The sequence below is a fragment of the Macaca thibetana genome, chromosome 6, assembly GCF_024542745.1.
Source record: "Macaca thibetana thibetana isolate TM-01 chromosome 6, ASM2454274v1, whole genome shotgun sequence".
In the NCBI taxonomy this organism is placed as follows: domain Eukaryota; kingdom Metazoa; phylum Chordata; class Mammalia; order Primates; family Cercopithecidae; genus Macaca; species Macaca thibetana.
Genome location: NC_065583.1, coordinates 109,048,569 through 109,067,688, shown reverse-complemented (window position 1 = coordinate 109,067,688; position 19,120 = coordinate 109,048,569). Strand labels below are relative to the sequence as shown.

The 19,120-nt window shown below is 46.0% G+C and overlaps 2 protein-coding genes across 2 annotated transcripts in view; both read right to left on the bottom strand.

Moving 5' to 3' along the window:
- MRPS27 (mitochondrial ribosomal protein S27) overlaps positions 1-19,120 on the bottom strand; it is a 1,100,726-nt gene that overhangs the window by 219,934 nt on the left and 861,672 nt on the right. The window lies entirely within an intron of this gene.
- Positions 1-19,120, bottom strand: part of ZNF366 (zinc finger protein 366) — a 67,161-nt gene that overhangs the window by 4,971 nt on the left and 43,070 nt on the right. Inside the window, exons 2-4 of the mRNA XM_050793543.1 lie at positions 14,594-15,939; positions 11,161-11,352; positions 2,121-2,295 (exon numbers count right to left, since the gene is read on the bottom strand). Of these exons, the coding sequence (XP_050649500.1) occupies positions 2,121-2,295; positions 11,161-11,352; positions 14,594-15,925 (1,699 nt within the window). The 5' untranslated portion in view covers positions 15,926-15,939. The remainder of the gene's footprint in view (positions 1-2,120; positions 2,296-11,160; positions 11,353-14,593; positions 15,940-19,120) is intronic.

The following is a 19,120-nucleotide window of genomic DNA, read 5'->3' as shown; positions in this document are numbered from 1 at the left end:
ACAGTGATTCACGGAAGCCTCACTTTGGGCTTCAGTTTGCAGGGCTGTAGGGATGGGCTTTTCAGCATGGCAGTTTCATTTGATCCTATCTTTAAGACCTTGACCTTTGATGAGTCAATAGGCAGTCCTCCAGGGACAGGCTGGACACTGAGGACGAGCAACAGCAAGGGAGGGGTCCTGGGGTGCAGCTAGACCAGGCTTCTGGGAGCGGGGTGCAAAAAAGAAGGGTAGGGGCGATGATGTTCAATTGTGTTCACTTTTTGATGCTGTCAGGCAATGAAACTGTCTGTATCTTTAATCTTGTCAGGGGACAGGAAAGATCTTTTTAATGATTTTTGAGCGATTTCAAAAGCTAGAGTGAAAAATAAAAGCTAATACCCTTTGTAGATGAAAACACTAAGATTGTTGAAAGTCTGTTAAAATTTTTCAAAGCAACCCTCTGATAGTTATTTTTCCAGAACAACAGAGCTGTTAGGTGCCTTTTAGGATTTGAGCAGCAGTGTGGGATAAGTCATGGCAACCAGTTCGTGCTTTCAGATGGAGTGTGGTCTCCTCATTGACTTGTATGTCTCCCATCCTGATGACAGGGCAAACCTCACTTCTTCTGGAAAAATCCAGGCCTAGCTTGGGGAAGTGGCTCAGGCAACTAGAGATTCAGTGAATAATTCAAGAGAAAAACGTTTGCAGGAAAAACAAAATTGTTTTTGTTTTAACTACATTTTTTTTCAGGGCTTTTGAACAAATTCCAGCTCTTGTTTTGTAACCACAGCTCCCTGTGATCCAGGAGTTACTAGAAACTCAGTGGGTACTGTCAAAAACCTGAAAGTTACAACCATTTTGTTTCACACTGTGTGTGCATATGTGTATCTATTTATGAATATGCTCACCCACTTGACCATCTCTTTTGTAAGGAGGTGAGTGAAACAGCACACAAACAAATCACCCCATGTTTCTGCCTAGGGTAGTGAGCACTGGCTTGATTCAGAAATTAAGTTGGAATCCCAGTTTTGTCTTCAGACTTGCTGTTTGACCTTGAGCAGTTTATCTAACATCTCTAGGCCTTGGTCTCCTCTTATACAAAATAAGAATAACACAGTCTCTTTCATGGCATTGTAGGGCCAAGCAATAATGTCCCTAAGGGGTCTCACCCTGTGCTTTGATGATACTAGTGACCGAAAAGCTGTTAAGATGATTTTGTAAATTACACATAAAATTGTCTTCTCTCCCCATGCACAGACATCCTAGAGGGCAGATGGTCTCCTTCCCCTAGTATCTGCTGCTGCGTGTAGTTCACTGCTTTGGACACAGGGGCATTTATTGCCTGTTTATTGAAGGACTGGTTGATTAGACAATTAAGGAGCAACCCGGCTGAATTCAGTAGATCTGGAACATAAACTCTTCACTCCCAAGGGCCCTGGGACTGAGAAGGTAAAGGTGGTAAGAACTTTTCATTTGTTCAGTGAGGACTCAGTGGGGGAGGTGTAAACCCCGGCTCTGCATATGGGCCAATCAGCCCTACCTACCAAGCAGGAAAATTGTCCCTGGGTGTGTCTGGTCATGAACAAGTAGGAAACACCTAGCCTGCTACCAACATAGTTCTGCTAATAGTAGGGCTTGCACATCTGTTTTCTAAAAAGGAAAGAAAAATTGCATTCCCATTCACAGCAATGCCATGAAGTGGGTACAATAAAGTCTGCAGAGTCAGAAAGGCCTAGGTTCAAATCTTGACTCTGCCACTTTTCAGCAGAGCAACTTTGGGCAAACTGATCTCTTGAAGCCTTCATTGCCCCACTGTAAAATAGAAATAATAGAAGTTCTTCCAGCCTGGAGTTGCCATGTATATTAGCGACAAGGCACCTGATGTAGTGTCTGGAACAAAGGAACCAATAATGGTACCAACTGGCATCATGATGACAGTCCTATTTACTCTAATTCACTTGTACTTACTACCTTCAGAAATTAGCATGAAATTTTTTTCTAGTAACATTAGAAGGCTACTCCTGCTACTCTGCTGTGGTCTTGACAAGAGTAACCCTCAAGGTAATGCCCCATAAAATGAACTCAGCTCCCATTTGCTGTCCACTGGACTGACTCGCGGGGCTTCCCAGAAGAGTGATTACCTTGGGAATGAAGGCCCCGCTCCATGACTCCGTGCTTGACTTTCATGTGGCGTGTCAGGTTCCCCTTCAGGGTGAATTTGCTTGGGCAATAGAGGCACTTGAAGGGTTTGCTGTCCGAGTGCAGGTGCATGTGGCCCATCAGGTTGTGCATCCGGTTGAACTCCTTCCCACAAAGCTGTCAAAGATGGGAATGAGAACACAGGTTACTCTGCCTGAGTGAAGCCCCATCCAGGCCCCTGGAGCACAGATACCGCTTCTACTTTGTTTGGACCTTGACATTTTAATCTACTTGCAAGGAAAATGTCCATAAGGAAATCAGGAAGGAGCCTCAAAGGTGGAGCAAGTGGGGGTAGATTCATGAGATTTGTTCCTGGAGTTTAGAAACCTTTAAATACAAAGTAAAAATATCAAAGCTTGTAAAACTTCTTTTGAATAAAAGCTTTGGAAAAGGAGAAGAGCTGATCTGAAAAGCAGTGGCTACAAGTGTTCCTCCTTTAATAATAAGAATGTGATTATGTGTTTAATATTTATGCAGCAGTTGCAATATGGAAGGCATTGTTCTAAGTCTACCATGGAATATCTTATTTAATTCTCACACCAATCATATGAGATGGTTGCTGTTACCATCCCCATTTTACAGATGCACAATCTGAGGACTTACGTCACTTGGCCAAGGCACACAAGTAGTGGGTGCTGAAGCTGGGTTAATGAACTCAGGCCATCAGATGCCAGAGGCCACATGGTCAACCACCAGACCACATTGTGTGTCTCCCAGCACAACTCTTCTGTATCAGGCAGAAGAGAATAAAAGAATACACTGTATTATTATATATGATGTATCACACAATGCTTTTTAAATTGCTTTATTTTCTAATTACTGGTATGGATTTCAAAGTTAAAAAAATGAGAAATCATCTCAGGAAGGAATTTGTCTTTTCTCTGGGTAGAAATTTGAAGTAGTGACAGTGTACAAAAAGTAAACATGTTTTACTCTTTCTTTCTCATCATTCTATTTCAATCGAACTGCAAATACATGAAGGACAACTGGTTCTCCAACTGCTTTTGGAAGAAGAGCAGAACTTTCTTCTCACAGGTGATTTTGTATATGCAGAAAGAGGAACCCAGAAGCAGACTGCTTTGGGGGAGCTTTTGTTGTCCCCAAGCCTTACTAGAACAGGAACATTTCAGGCTGTGGTAGGAGGAATGCAAACAGTGATTTTGTGTCTGTGATTGGACAAGAATGTTAAGAGAGAAGAATTCTCCTTCCCTCCCCAACCTCAGAGGCCAGTGGAGCTGGGGCAGCACTACGTAGTGAGAGAGGCCACAGAGACCCTCAGGGTGAGGCATCCTCTGAGCTTACACCAGTTTTCCTTCCTAACTGAGATATATTTTTAGGGCCAATGTTGGGGATTCTGGATTAAATTTTTATTGATGAAGGCAACAATTTCATTAGTTGGCTACGGAAGATGAGTGTTGAGCTCGTCTTGAAAGAGTAGATAGACCTCTCCAATGATGATTTGGGGAGTTTAGCCTAGAAGAATGCTGGGTCCATGTATGGACAATGAATGGCTGGCTCTGTATTCTTGAATGATTCATGTTTGAGAATTGTAAGTACTTTCCCCGCTTTTGCTCTCTCTTACTAGCATGAATGAATTTGGCCTACTGGGTGGGGTTCCAAGCTCAGCATCCAGATAGAGCATCTGCATGCCACATTCATTTGAAAATGGTGACCTAAGAGGAGAAAAGGATGACAGAACTGGTCTAATTCCAACTTTCGCAAGAGAAGCAATATGCAGGATAGATGACTCTTTTATTCTCAATTGAGATAATTTATTAAGATGTATCAATCTGTGGCTCAGTCATGCATATGTGTAAAAGTTCTATTAGAGTTATGCTTATTAGCTTAATTTGCCCACTTCTCCACCATCATGGCTGAAAGCTCTCTCTTTTTTTTTTTTTTTCTGAGACAGAGTCTCCCTCTGTTGCCCAGGCTGGAGTGCAGTGGTACCATCTTGGCTCACTGCAGCCTCCACCTCCCAGGTTCAAGAGATTCTCGTGCCTCAGCCTCCCAAGTAGCTGGGACTATAGGTGCCTGGCTAATTTTTGTGTCTTTAGTAGAGATGGGGTTTCTCTGGCCATGTTGGCCAAGCCAGTCCCAAACTCCTGACCTCAAGTGATCCATCTGCCTCAGCCTCCCAAAGTGCTGGGATTACAGGGGTAAGCCACCATGCTAGGCCAAAAAGAAGCTTTGAAGCTAGAGATTCTACATTAAGAATTTCCAGTCATGGGTCATTTTTAGGAAAAGCATACCTTATTTGGATTGTGGGATGGTTCCTGGTTATTTGGAGTGAAGTTGCTGTTACAGTTGCTGAGCATAACCAGTATTTGGTTCATATATATTTTCACTCAGGAGACTGCAACACGCGTTGAAGCTTTGTCTGCTTTTTTATTTATTATCTGCCTAGTATTGGTGTGACACATCATAGTTCCTCAGTAAGCATCTGCTGAGTGAGGAAAGGGGTGGGAAACACAGCCACGGAAGAACAGATCAAATGAAAAGCCATGAGTGGTTAAGGACAAGGCATGTAGGGGGAGAGAAGCTGAAGGCCAGAAGATCAATTAGGCTAGTATACCAGTCCAGGCATGAACGGGGTCTCGTGGTCCTATAGGCCAGAAAGAGTCCATTGAAAAGAAGTGACAAGCACCTTCTGCACTTGGCTCGCATGATGAGAGAAATTCTTCTTTCAGTTATTATCTGTGGTTGCTGAAGCCTTAGAGGCTGAACTGGTCTGAGAAGGTTTTGTAAAGGGGATGGAATTTTAGCCTAACCATGAAAAATGTGTAAAGTGCACTTTGCTGTACACAAAGATAAATTCTCTTCATGAGACATTTTCAGACACTTCAATCAAATTCTTGTTGCTGGCACACCTTCTGGGACCTTGGGGTATTACAGACCTTGCAATTCACCTGCCCCAGTGTCCCATCTATTTCCCTTCCCCAACTCCATGCACAGAGGTGTGCACCTAGTAAAACGGTGTCTGAGCTCTAAACAGCATCCCAGGTAGTCTCCAATAAGCTGACTTCCTTTTCTTTGTAGCCAACTCAGTATCAAGCACAGGACTACACATATAGTACACTTCATGAATGCCTAAGTCTTTGATTGGGGAAATAAACAAGTCAGGGAAATAGCATTACTTCATGCAAAATTCTAAAAAGCAGCCATCACCAGCTCTCATCCTTTTTCCACAAAACCTATTTATTTTCAAACCAAACTCTTCAGTGGCAGGATAGAGTCAATTAACCCAGGATCTGAGATACTCGGGCTCCACTCACATCTGGGCGGTAGGTACTTAGCTTCTTCCTCTCAGCCTCTGACTCTCCACCAAGCCTTTTGGTTCTTATCCAGAACACTTGGCCACCTCATCTTTCTCAGAAGATTGTCCTCATGTGAAAACACCCGAGTGTATGGAGGTATTTTATGTCTGTGAAACTCAAGAGAGAAACCTCTCAGACACTGTTAGTAAAGAGAGGCCAGAGAAAGAGGATGGGGCCAGTGAATCACGGCACTTTTGGGTGGAGTCTGAGATGTAAGCCCTAAGCAGAATTGTCACAGTAGGGGAGGGGAGTTAGACCAGAGGGAGGAGCAATGGATGGGAGGGACCACCAAATCTCTAGCTTCTTCTCCAGAGAAAAGCAGCCATTGAAGTCAAGGCCTCCTTAAATCATGCAATGTGAAGCTAAAAGTGTGCCCAAGCAGGACTTGCTGAATCATCTCTGCCAAGGTCTGTGGAGATGAAAATAGGAGTGGATGTTGGTTCAGGAAGCCACTGAAGTGGGGAGGACTCTGATCTCATTGCGCAGGTGCGCTTCTCCACCAGAGTGCCCCCGCTTGACCTCTCGGTCGCTCCAAGGAGCACCGTCAGTGTGTTTCAACGTGAAATCTCAGCTTCTCCATCCACCCACTTTTTGAGGTGGAGATGGACCTCAAAATTTAATAAAAAATGGAAACAAATATTTTAAAGTGCCCTTTAAACATGGGTCGCATGAGTTATTAGGCTTTGAGATGTCAGAGTAGAGAGCAGAGGTGCAGACCCAGAAGGACAGAGAGCTTGCTCCATTTTCTCTTCTGTATAATGTTGATAATAATCATCGTTTCCTCTGAAGGTTGTTGTGAGGATCAAGTGAGATAATTCACAAGAAGGGCTTGGCAAATAGTAAGAGCTCAATAAATATTAGCTCTTTTTACTATCATTATTGTGTATATAGTAGATTCTTTTACATTCCAGAAATGGAAAGGTCTTTGAAGATGAGGGGAATATTAAAGGAAGAGCCAAATAAGGAATCCGCTGACTAAATACCCACTAGGCTGCTTGAAGTGTAGTAGAAATGTAAGCGGTTGTGCCTGCCCCAGGTCTGGGAACTGATGGAAAGAGAAGTTCCATCCAAGGTTCAGGGCTGGGAGAAGGCCGAGTTATTTGGCTCCCCCATTCTTAGTCTGCCCTTTGAACAGCTGGCGGATGCCCGTGTGCTCCGGGCCTCCTCATCCCAGCCTCCTGACACCCTTCTCCTCCCTGGTCCAGGTCCTGGAGGCACCTTGGGCAGTTGCCATGAACCCCAGTGGCCATGCTGACAGCCATGGAGAAGTCGGCCGTGGTCAGAGACAGGGTGATAGTGCGGGCAGCCCCTGGGCTGGGGCCAGAAGCAGCACACTACCTCGCCCCAGCCAGCCTGGCGTGAGCTTCAGAACTGAGATGCACCAGGAAGCCTGTGTTTTCCTATTCAGAAAGAAGAGGTCAGAGAGCTGTGGCCTGCAGCTGAGGAGAATGGCCTCCGTGAAACTGCCCTTCCCGCACATTCTTCTCCCTCTCTCTCTTTTAATAAGAAGGGTGTTCCTTTCCTCAAAGGGAGAGAGAGGGAGGGAGGGAGAGAGAGACTGTAAACTGTCCAAAAGGACCGTGAGAAAACAGGAAGCTTTGAAAAGTACAAGAGAAAGCAAGATGAAATCTATTTGCAGGCGGGTCCCTGGGGACATGTGAGGCATTGTTAAGCAGGCAGTTCATACAGCTATATCCTTCCTTCTGCTGAGGAGGGCTTTGCTGCCAAAGGCTGCTATCTGGTCACTGCCTTAACCCCCTCCATGCCAGCCTGAAAACTCTGACCCCAAGCACTGGGCCCCTCAAAGCCCCGCATCTGGTTTCTTCCTTCTCGGAGCGTCAAAGAAAGTGAGGGGAAAATGGAGCCAGTTTGATGACAGTGGTGGGCCCCTCCGCGGGGAGACCTCATCCCTATTCTGACAGCTCTGCCCTCTGGCCTTCAGTCTGATGCTACAGACAAGGTTTCAGATGACCTGGTGATTCATAACTCAGGCAGCTCCCGGCTTCACCCATCTCAAAAGAGAATTTGTCCCGGAAATTCTGGACGGCTGCTTTTCCTGGACAGGTTTCCCAAAGACGGCAGCTGGTTCTTTGCTGTGATGGAGTTTGGCCACCACAAGGATAGGATCCAAATCAACCCCTGTGTGCTTACCCAGAATCTGGGAAGCATATTTCTGAAACGTGGCTTAAGTCTACAGGCGCAGGTCTCTGGAAAAACTCCAGCTGGCTCCAAGAAGCACGAGTCCAGAAGTCCAGCCAATAGCAAAAGAGCCCAGAAGGGCAGTAACTTTTTTATAACGAAAAAAAGAAAAGAAACATGGAATGGAAACCTTTCCTCTCCTCTAATTTTCCATCCTATTGTTAATGCCTAATCCCACAGTGAGTGAACATTTCTGCTTGCTAGGGACAGCTGTTTCCACTGAGCACAGGCCTGGAGAAGATCAGTTCACATTGAGACAGGAGGAAGGATGTATGTTAAGAAGGAATTTTAATGGTGAGAATCCCAAAAAATTAGAATCGGTTGCTAAAAGCCTCTTCCTTGCTGTGAGTTTTTGGGTAAAGGAGAGAGTGAAGACTGCCTCTCTGCCCAGCCATGTCAATCACGAGACAGGAAGTGGATGGCTCTTCCCTGTTACGGCAACAAAACACAAGTTCAGTTGCTTGGGCTTGTCCTCCAACACCACGGAGCAGCCAGCCAGCCATGTCTCTCAGATGACTGTGAACAGCATTGCAACGGGCAAATGGCCCTTCATCCCTCTGTCAACTCCCAAATCCCCAACAACCTTCACCCAAGGCCGAATTTCCAAGAATCTAGCACAGCACAGTTTGGGAAGCAAGAACCACTGGATAGCATCTTGAGATGGCTCACCCCACAGTGTGACCTGGAGCTAGTTTACAAATGCAAAGAGCCTTGTGACATAATCTGTAAATCCAGACATGCTCTGCAAGTCTGTTGAAATGAAGAAGGGCAATGGTACAAAGACGGCACCCAGCAGGGTGACACTGACAGGAGATGGGGACAGGGAGAGGAAGGCCCTGACTGTATGCTTTGAGGACTGTCTCGGAGACAGAGGGCTGTGAGTCAAGGTGGCTGACACTTGTTCTTGTTTCACAAATGGCTAAGAATGGAGAAGGCCCACCTTCTCCATTGTTTGACAAGAACGCCCTTTCACATCCAATTCTTTTTGTCTGATGATAGACAACACTCTCTAGGGAGCCTCCTGACCTCTAGTGTGGTCTCCTGAGAGGACTTACCAATAGGAAGAAGCAATCTTTGCAAATGACCAGTCCAATTCCTGCGCCAGGCTCATCTCTCCCATTGTAAAATATAAGGGGAGCATTGTTTCAAAGCTGTCATTCTACGTTATGAACCACTCGCTTATGGGTTCTGATGGTGTGGACCAGACATGGAGCCTAATCTAACCTCAAGAAATGGATAAAACAGTTTCTGAACTGTAAAGCTGACCATCTGACACCCTTTGGACCATGTAGATGCATCATCATTGGAGTGGAGGAGGAAGGAGCCATCGTTCGTGAAGGGAAGCTCTAAACATCAAGCTGGGATTGCTCATTACATCAAGGGCCCAGGTTACATAGCACCTTGCAGTCTCTTGTGTACTGACACTAGAGAGAACCCTCCAGATCCTCAGATACTACCTGTCCAAGAAGTCCTCCAAGCCCCTGAGGGTAGAGAAGCAGAATGCCTCTGTATCCTCAAGCCACACACAGCCTACATTCGTTTTGCCTGCTGACATAACCCTATATTTCAGGAAGATTTTCTGCCTGGTTTTACCACTACCACTGGACCAGAATTGACGAGGTGGAGGTAGGAGATGGTTGACTGGACAGATGTGAATTTTAGGGGATTATAAACTATGCTAATGGCTCCCTTCATATTTTAACAACTTTGCTCCACCACCATCAGTTGATAAGATAAAAAATTCAGTTAATGCTTGAAGCCCAAGAGTAAACTCAACATAAGGAATGAAGAATGGCAAAGAGACCTGCTTGTAACTCCATTGTAGGAGACAGCAAACCCTTTACAAGAAGAAATAGCTCTGTGAAATGTGAAGTGCTCTAGGGGCTCAATGAAGTGGGAAGGAAATGAAAGAAGTCCCCAAAGAGAGAGAGAAGAGGAGGCTATGGAGTCCATCGCTGCATGCAGCCAAGGCCTCACTTCATGGGCATATCACACAGGGTCCCATAGTCAGAAAGCTCCTGAGTTTGGCTTAATGCTCGGCTTTCATCATCTTGAAACTCCCAGTAATGTTTGTACAAGGAGTCTTGCATTTCCATTTTGCACTGAGTCCTGAAAAATATGTGGCCTGTCCTGCACGAAGCTGACTCTCGCTTTAGACGGATGTAAATTGACTTTCAAACCACTGGGAACATGAAGAAAAGGAGGGGAAACAGAAGTGGGTGGCAGGAAAAGGGCTGGAGGGAGAAGCCTCCCTCTCCCACCTCTGGACAATGCCCACACAGGTCTAGGGAAGCTCTGGTGTCTGACCCCTCACCCCTTCCAAGAGTTGCCAACACAGGAAAGAAGTCAGCTTCACAGGGGATTCCTTCAAGTGGGGCCACACTGCAGAGGTATTAAAGCAGGAACAGCCCCTGGAAGCAGGGAACCCCACTTCAGGAGTGTGGATCAGTGGAGTACCATTTGAACCCGATTAGGCACCCAGTAGCACAGACAGAAAACCTCCATTTCAAACAGAAGGGCTCTAATGATATCGGAATGTGGTAATTTCCCTCTTCTTCCCCCTCAGCCTTCTTCATGACCGGATGACACTTGGCCAGTACATCACTCGGATTAAACCCAGTCATGGCCAATGCTCTCTCCTCATTTTAGAAGTAGAGAGAGGAAACACTCTTGTGGGGTGGGGACAGCCTCGGGGAGCCGGAGCATTTCTGAGTAATGCCCATCAGCGCCTTGGGCTTTACCAATCTCCAGCTCACACATTTTCTCAGCTGATGAAATACAAACCCAACCAAATTAGTCTAACAGATATTTTAACTAAGATGCTCCATCCCTGTGCTACATGGCACTTAGCAGTAGGTGAAAGGCACTTGAAGTGACTGTGCTCACAGTTATTCCACAGCCCCAGCAAGCATTTCTGAGGGCCTCTGAGGGGCTAGCTTTGAAGTCCCTCTCATCCTCTCTGGGAGGCCTGCCCTCAAAGTATACATATGGCTCAGCCCAAGTGTCAAGAGGCAAGGAGAGGAGTGGAGGCAGCAGCAGGGGGGAAGCTGTGCTAGAAGCTTCTCTGACTCCTTTCTATGTCCTGTTCATTGCCTTGTAAGCAGAAGGCTAAACTTGCTTTCTCCTCTCTAAAACAAAGGCTCTCCACATCACCTGCAGCCCTTAACAGCCTCCTTCTTCAAAAGGGCCTTCCACGCTCAGACCTTTCCCTCGTGCCTGGCTCCACCCCTGGGCACTGATGCCATAGTGAGACAAACAGGGCAGGCTCCTTAGGGACCTCCAGCCTGGCATGACATAAGTGGGATGTGCAGAGGCGCAGAGTGGCAGATGGGACCTGGGGTTGGCCACGGACCTATTCTGAGCCCCCGTAGCCCCACTGATGAAATAGAGTAGAAGGCTCCCTGGGGACCCTTTCCTATCAGGCATTTGCGCAACTCTCTGGTTCCTCTCAAGTCCCACTGCCCACCTTGCATTTGAAAGGCTTCACATCAGAGTGGACGATCATGTGTGCCTTGAGGGTCTGCTTCTGCACGAAGCTCTTGTAGCAGAGGTGACACTGGTAGGCGCGGATGTTGGTATGGATCAGCACGTGTCGCTTCATGTTGGCCAGCAGGGTGAACTCCCGCCCACAAATTCCACACTTGTGCTCCTTCACACCCTGCAGGGAGGGAAGATTCAGAAAAGTGGTGATTGACAGGTAGCATGCTTTCATCAGGATCATAGACTTCATTTTCCTCTCTGCTACATCAATCCACAAAGAGCTTGGTGATAGATGTTGAATTTCAAATGGTGTAGCTTCAGCCTTGTTAAATTGCTATTTTCTTGAAAAGTGTTGATTATATAATCCTTTTTTTCCCCTTCTGAAAACCATAAACTAGCCAGACTGTTAGAGGAAAAGAAAGCTATTGCTTTCGTTGTTCCAGCTGCTGCTGGGGTTAAGTCTCTAGTGATAGTTCTTGAGGATTAACAGGCTTTTGTTAAGAGCACTGTGGGCTGATATGCAATACGAGTCTATAATCCAGCTTTCATGATAATGAAAAAATAAAATCTTCCAAAATGATATTATTATTTACTCTATGGAAACCAGTGTTCTCTTGGGTTCTCATTAATGGACTTGAAAATCCCAGAACATCTTATATCCACACTTCAGTAAATTACAACTTGATAATCACCCTCTCAAGCTGGTCCCCTGGGTTCCCACAGGCCACACTGACCTCCACAATGACATGGTTATGGAGCCTCCCCTAAGCCAGCTCCTTCTTATAAAGAAGTTTGGCAAGAGATAGCTTTCTGCATTAAGGAACAGGACAGGAGGCTTTCTTGTTTCCTTTCTGTGCATGAAGGTGTGTTTGAACCAAGGCCCTTAATTGAGAGCATTTCCAGGGACTCACAGCTTAAGCCGGGCATTCACTAATCCTGACTATCTATTACTTCCCCGCAAAGGCCTTTGCAAGAGGTCTTGACCCAGAATGACTTTTGGGAAGAAAAATTTAGAGAACCAGGGCACTAAACTGAAGGTTACCATAGGATTGGAACAAGTTGCTTAGTTAACAACGGTACCTGATGAAATCCATATTGCCTGATAGTCATAGTGGCTGAAGGAGGGAAGGAGGGATTCTAAGCTCATCTCTGACTCTCTCTGCCTATGTTTCCATTTCTTTACTTTGAGTCAAGGTAAGAAACAATCACTCTGCAGTTCTGGTGGGCCCATGGTACTAAAGGGTGGATTCAGGTCTCTGCCTGGCTATTCCCTGACTGTAAAACCTTAGATGAGTTCTGTGGCCTTTTTTAATGAAGGCTTCTCATCTCAAGATGAAGTGGTAGGTCATGAGAACCCTGGGGTTCTTTCTAACTCAAGCACTGTCTAGTCCAGATGATGTTACATGAGTATGCATTTATATTAATAAGGAGACCTAGAAATCAACCTCCTTTAGAAATTAAACTTTGATTCTGCCTAAGGAGATGAATTTTTAAAATGTAGTGCATATTTAAATACTGAGTTTAAAATTATAAAATTTATGAAAAACATTTTCTTAATGGATTTTAAATTTTATTTTAGCATCTTTCTTCTCTCAAGATTTTTTCTGGGCTTGGCTCTGATCCATTTGTCCTGAAACCAAGGAGAATTTTCTTATCACTGTTTTCAGAATTCTTTAAAGAGAATTCTGTGTCCAAAGTAAGATTCACCTGTGGGCTGGCCTCGAATGCAAATGAGCAGGAGCCTGGACACAACTTTGAAGCAACAAAGGAAGCTGTTATTTCTCTGATAAGATCAGTGGAATCACAAAGTCGGAGCCTGTCAGGTGGTCAGCGGTGTGAACAGAGAAGCAGGTGGAAAAGAGGAAGTGCTCACCATAGAGTGGCCAAGGCACAGATGCCTGTGCCAGAGATTCCTGAGTGACCTGCCATGCCTCAGTGTCTTCAACTGCAGATGGGGAGTAGCTCTTAGAGTTGTTGAGAAGTAAATGAGGATTGAATAAAGAGTGAAACACCTGTCATATAGCAAGTGTTCAACAAATACTACCTCTCACTGTTTGCTTACACCTCTCACTAAAATATATTTTGTTTTCTAATTCAAATGAAACTTATTTCAGACACCAGGCTGTTTCTCCCATTTTGACTTCATTTTCTACCATCTTACAGGATCTTTATATACTCTAAAATGCACTTTTGATTCCTTTCCCACATATAAAGGAGCCCCTGAAGTTAGTGAATGGTCCCCCTTGCGACTGAATCCCAGTCTGGGTCCTTTGTTGATGGTTCCTGCACTTGGCAGGTGATTCCCCTTTGGATGGTATCTACAGGTGCCTTTTGTAGGGCAGGACTTGTTTGTGCAGAGCCCACAAGGCAGCCACACATTTCATCTCAGCTGCAGAGCCAGAAAATGCCCTGTGTGTTGTCCTAACCTAACAAGTGAAACCTATTATAGCACAGCAGAAACATTATCTTGACTGGGCAAAGTCCTCTGCTGACCTTTCAGAATTAAAGAATGCTTTAGAAGCTCTGGCTTGCTAGAAGTCTTTCCTGCCAAGAAAACCACTTGAGGTTAAGGGTGTGAGAGTAGGAGTCAGTGGGCGCAAAACTCCCTCTTGGAGGCTCAAAGCAGTTTCCATAGTTTAGCTGGGGTAAGATTTCAGGGACACCACTAGGGCCTTGTTTTAGTTCAGCCTGAATGACTCTAGGGCTATGTTTGCAAACTGGGCTGAACTTAGACTCTTGGGTCTGTATTTCCCCTTGAAGACCTGAGCACGGAGAAGATCAAACAAAACCAGAGAAGGATGCTTTCTCATGCCTCCTACAATATAAACCACAGGGCCCTTCACCCAACTAGGAACGGGTTCAACACAGGGAGGCATAGGCCCTGCCAGCCTTGGCCAAGCTCTGCTTCCCTTGGAGAGCTTGCATGTGAAGCGGGTCTCACAGTTGAGGGAGAAAACAATGCAAAAAGTTGTTTTCCACTGCTTCAACAGTACGAGACCAAGAGAATTCTCCAGAAGGTGCTCCCTGGCACATCCCAGGCACAGAGCTGATTTAGGGTCTGATGACACACTCATTCTAGTGCCTTGGATGAAGTTTCTAGAAGCAGAATCTGCAAGATTCTTGGAGGCTAGGGAGCATCCTTCCTCATCCTCCTCTGCAAACGTCTGCATTATTTATTTCTAGGCCTACCTTAGAGTCTAGAAGGCTGGTGGGGGAAAGGGTTTGGTTGAGAATCGTTCTTTCCTATTTAAACCTGAGGAAGGACCTCAGGGCTTAGCCAAGGGACGGCTTATCCGGGGTTGCCCAGCTCCTCGGGGTCAGATGCAGAGCGGCACAGGCGTCCTGCTCCCCAGGGGTCTGCTCATGGCCCCACTCCTCTTCCCAGGGCCCCGCCCACCCCACCAGGGGCCCCGCGGTACCTTGTGGGTGAGGGAGTGCTGCTTGAGGTGGTGCGGCTGCACGAACTCCATGCCGCACTCGGAGCAGATGTAGGGCCGGATGTCCTTGTGCTTCATCATGTGGTTCTGCAGCTGGCTTGGGTACTGGAAGGTCTTGTCGCACTCGGAGCAGTTGTACTGGATGGGGCCTCGGTGCGTGGTGAGGTGTCTCTTCAGCTGGGCCAGGGTGGGGAAGTCAAGGCCGCACTCCACACAGATGTTCTCGCGCCCACTGGCGTGCTTAGCTTCGTGGGCCTTGAGCTCGCTGGGGTAGGCAAAGCCGCGGCCGCACACGCGGCAGTTGTGCGGCTTCACCTCACTGTGCTGCATCATGTGGCGTTTCAGGTGGCTGGTCTGGGTGAAGGCCTTGTGGCACACCTGGCACTTGTGGGGCCGCGTGCCCTGATGGGTCAGCATGTGCGTGTGCAGGTGGCTGAGCTGCTTGAAGAGCTTCCCGCAGTGCGTGCACGCGTGCGGCTTGATCCCACTGTGGCCCAGGATGTGGGTGACCAGGTTGTACTTGGAGGTGTACGACTTCTCGCAGGTGGGGCACTGCCAGCGCTTCTGCGCGCCGCCCACGTCCACGTAGTAGCTGTCATCGATCTGCACGTTCACGTCCACCCTCTCCACCTTCTGCTTGGTCTCCTCGCTCTCCTGGGGCTCGGCTTTCCGGGGCAGCAGAGGTTCCGGGGGCCGCTTGGGCAGGAAGGTGTGCCGGCTGAAGGGGAAGGGCGAGGACGACGGCACGAAGAAGGGGAACATGAGGCCCGGGTGGACTTTGGGGTAGTAGGGGTAGGGCGTGGGCAGGAATGGAGTCGGCGTCGGCTGGGGCCACACGGCGCTGGGTTTAATGGGCTCCTGCTTGACGGTCTTGCCCCCCAAGTGTTCCACACTGCGGTAGAATTGGAAGCCCACGTTGCACAGGTCAATCATCTGAGAGTCATACTTGGGGCGCGGGGGCTGCGGGAACAGCAAAGGGAGGTTGGGAAGGCCGTGGTTTTTGTTCTCCTCGGAGTGGAGGGCGAGGGTGGCTTCTTCTGCAGGGTGGTTATAGGGCATCTTTGTGGGCATGCTCTTCCGTTTCCTAGACCCCGCTCCTTCGAAGACCCCGGGGAACCCATCTAGGTCTCCTGGAGGAGGTTCATACCGGAACTGGGAAAATGGCCCTCGGAGAGCTTCTGGGAAGGGGTGTCTTTGGGGAGCCTTTCCCCGAGAAACCACTGGCTGCAGGCAGTGGGGAAAGGAGGGCGTCTTCCTCACAGCCAAGTTGAAATGCATATCCTCATCTTTGATCATCTTCATTTCCTTCTGCATCCTTGGCAATTTTCCTTTAAAGAGAAATAAACTTGTGTGTTTTGATTTGGTTTTGTTTTAAATCCTCTTTTCCCTTAAGGGTTCTGGCTATTTATCAGTACTAATTTATGAAGAGTAATACTTGCTTAATATGAACCCTCATTTATCCTAGGGCTGTTCAAAATATCGCTTTTCTTTCTCCTTGAAAATCCAGTTATCAATATGGGTAGCACTGGCCTCTTGGGGTGACCCTAGGGCTGAATGGAACTGGGCTCCAGTGTAAATCCAGCCACAAAACCAAAAGGGGTGATGGTAGGAAGGGAAGTGGACTAGTTTGGGAAGAAACCTGAGAACTCATCTGGTCATTGTCCCCATTTAAGATCAGGGTACCAAAGTCCAGACAAATGAAATGACATTCTCAGGTTACACAGGTACTCACTGAAGGAGTGAGCACCAGACCCATTCTGCTGCAGCTTTTCAATCTGAGATGTAATTGCATCTACTAATGGTGATTGGAAAGTGACTTTTAGGGTCTTTTTTTGTGTGTGTGTGAGGAAACCAATTTTCACTGCTACTCCCTTGCTTGGACCTTTGCTGCTGGAAATGAGGATATTCAAAGCCTCATGGGAGAAGGGATGTTAATGCTTAACTCAGATCTAATCATTTCTGAATATCCACTCTGAGTAAGGTGTGCTACTCAGTTAATGACATAAACATGATTTTAGAAAGCATATCGAGTAGCTCAATGTTATAAAGTCATCCTGGCAATGCACACATTACAGTCTTAAACCTGAAGCAAGCTAGAATGAAATATTCCTTTATTATGTGAAATAAAGCCACACATGGGTCTCTCCTTTCAGAGAGGTGTCAAAATAAAGGGCAGGCTTGGTGACTCCTGTGGTGCCTGACACTTCCCCTGCTGACACAACCAGTTACTGTGTCCTGATGACATACATAGGCCTGTCTGAAAGAGCTGGTGGTGAGACAGAGTCTGAACAAGGGGCTGTGTTTTTCACATGTCTCCTTGCCAGTTTTTTTTCTTTCTTTTTTCTTTTTTTTTGGAGATGGAGTCTGGCTGTGTCGCCCAGGCTGAAGTGCAGTGCAGTGGCACAATCTCAGCTCACTGCAACCTCTGCCTCCTGGGTTCAAGTGATTCTTGTGCCTCAGCCTCCCGAGTAGCTGAGATTACAGGCGTGCACCACCATGGCCTGTTAATTTTTGCATTCTTAGTAGAGACGGGGTTTGTTGGCCAGGCTGGTCTTGAACTGCCAACCTCAAGTGATCCACCTGCCTCAGCCTCCCACAGTTCTGAGATTACAGGCTTGAGCCACTGCGTCTGACCCTGCCAGTTTTCTGTCTTCTTCATATGGATACTGACAGAATGAACCAAGTGCAACTCCACATTTCCAGTGAGGGTCAGTTCTACCCAAGTCCTCTGAGTTTGAATGGGATTATCCCTTTTGCTCATCAGAGGCTCCCATGGAGCCAGTTGGCTTGGCCAGGTGTAAGGTCTGATGTAGGGCCAGTGGAGACAGGGCTGATATAGAGTCTTAGACTAACTCAGGGCTCTAGCCCCCGGGATTGTCTACAAACAAGGCAATATGGGGTGAAGGTCCCAGGGGTGAGAGGGCCAACAGTTTTCAGTGATTTTCTATGATCCTTGGTGAGTCAGATACAGCTTTTACAATGATCCAGATATTCTTAAATTCTTAAATAGCATGTGTGTCTTTTTGGGAGGCTTGAGAGCTGCAGTGCAATTAAAACAAAAATGAGCCTTTTTTTTGTTTGGTTACCTAGTCTATACACAGACAATCCAATGAGGAAAAAATATGTGCCTTATTATATAACTATTATGGGCACTATTTAAAGCTGTTTATGAAACTGGACAGATAACTAAAAAATAATACTTAATACTTGCTTTGTGTTTATGTGAGTGAAAAGATAGCCCTGGCTTATCTTTCTAACCGTGGGTTTGGGGCTTAGTAATTATGAGCAAGAGCTTGTGTGTTCAGCAAATGGGAGGCCCAACCTGTGTCTTAAAAGATTCTTACTGCAGTGCTAGATCTTCTTCTACTGCTGCCTCAAGGGCCAGGCAATTATAGGAAGTGACGAGGGCAGTGGGAGAATGAAATGTCTAGCTTTATGAGACCCGGAGGGGTGTGGATGGGTGAAATGAGAGTCGTGCTGCTGCTATCAGAAAGGACCAGCAGGAGGATGGGGAAATAGAGGTTCTTTGATGGTTTTTCTTGTTTACTAAATCATCTCTTAGCTTGCAATCCAGAAGGTCCTGATCTCTAGATTCACATAGAGTTATAGAGGGTGTGGCCCAGGCCCAAGAATTTGTTGCATCTATAAAAATAATTGACTTTCAACAAGACTAAATGTGTCCTGCTGAATTGGAGGGGAAAACGGCAGATCCTTTCCTTATTATTTCATTTGGAACATAGTTGATTTTATAACCTCTTGGGAGATAAATTTCTTTTAGTAGAAAGGCTGCTCAGATTGAAAAAGTCTCTTCCAGACTACAAGTACCTATGGCAAACCGTTGAAGAGCCCATCGAGAAGCAAACTGGTTCTCTTTTAAAGTTCTGCTCTGATTAAAAGAGGCAATAATTCCTAGTACATACTAGAGAGCTTGGGTTGAGAATTAGTGAAAAAGAAACATGTCAGAACCTGGGCCAAAATGCACTGAGTTTCCTGTGTATTTTATTATTAAGAAGGTACTTCTTCTTAAGTACGTGGCTAATGACGTGTTGTATCTTTATACAACGGGCTGTAGCTTATACTGGAAAGCTACTGACTTGGAAAGGAATGTTATCACTAATTTTGAAACGGAAGGTATTTCAGTCTATGCACGTTATTATTGCCTTTGTTTAATATTTTTGTTTTTAGTTATGACATAATCAACTAATTGTTTCCTTTTAATACATTAGGAGTTGTAATATACTCCTAATATAATGTTAATCTCAAAAGCATAGTTATTTTCAGCATTTGAATTTTTATCACCATTGTCCTGGTAAAGCAAAAAAAAAAATGTTGAACAGAGATGATGTGGTTTTTTTTTTAAACATAAATGACACAATTATGTCCCCAAATGCAGAGACTTTAGGTGCATACATTTTAATTTTTTATATATTTTAATCTCATAATATTAATTTCCCCCAGTTTCTGTGTGTATATATAATGATTCTCCCACTCTTAAAATAGTAGTCTGTG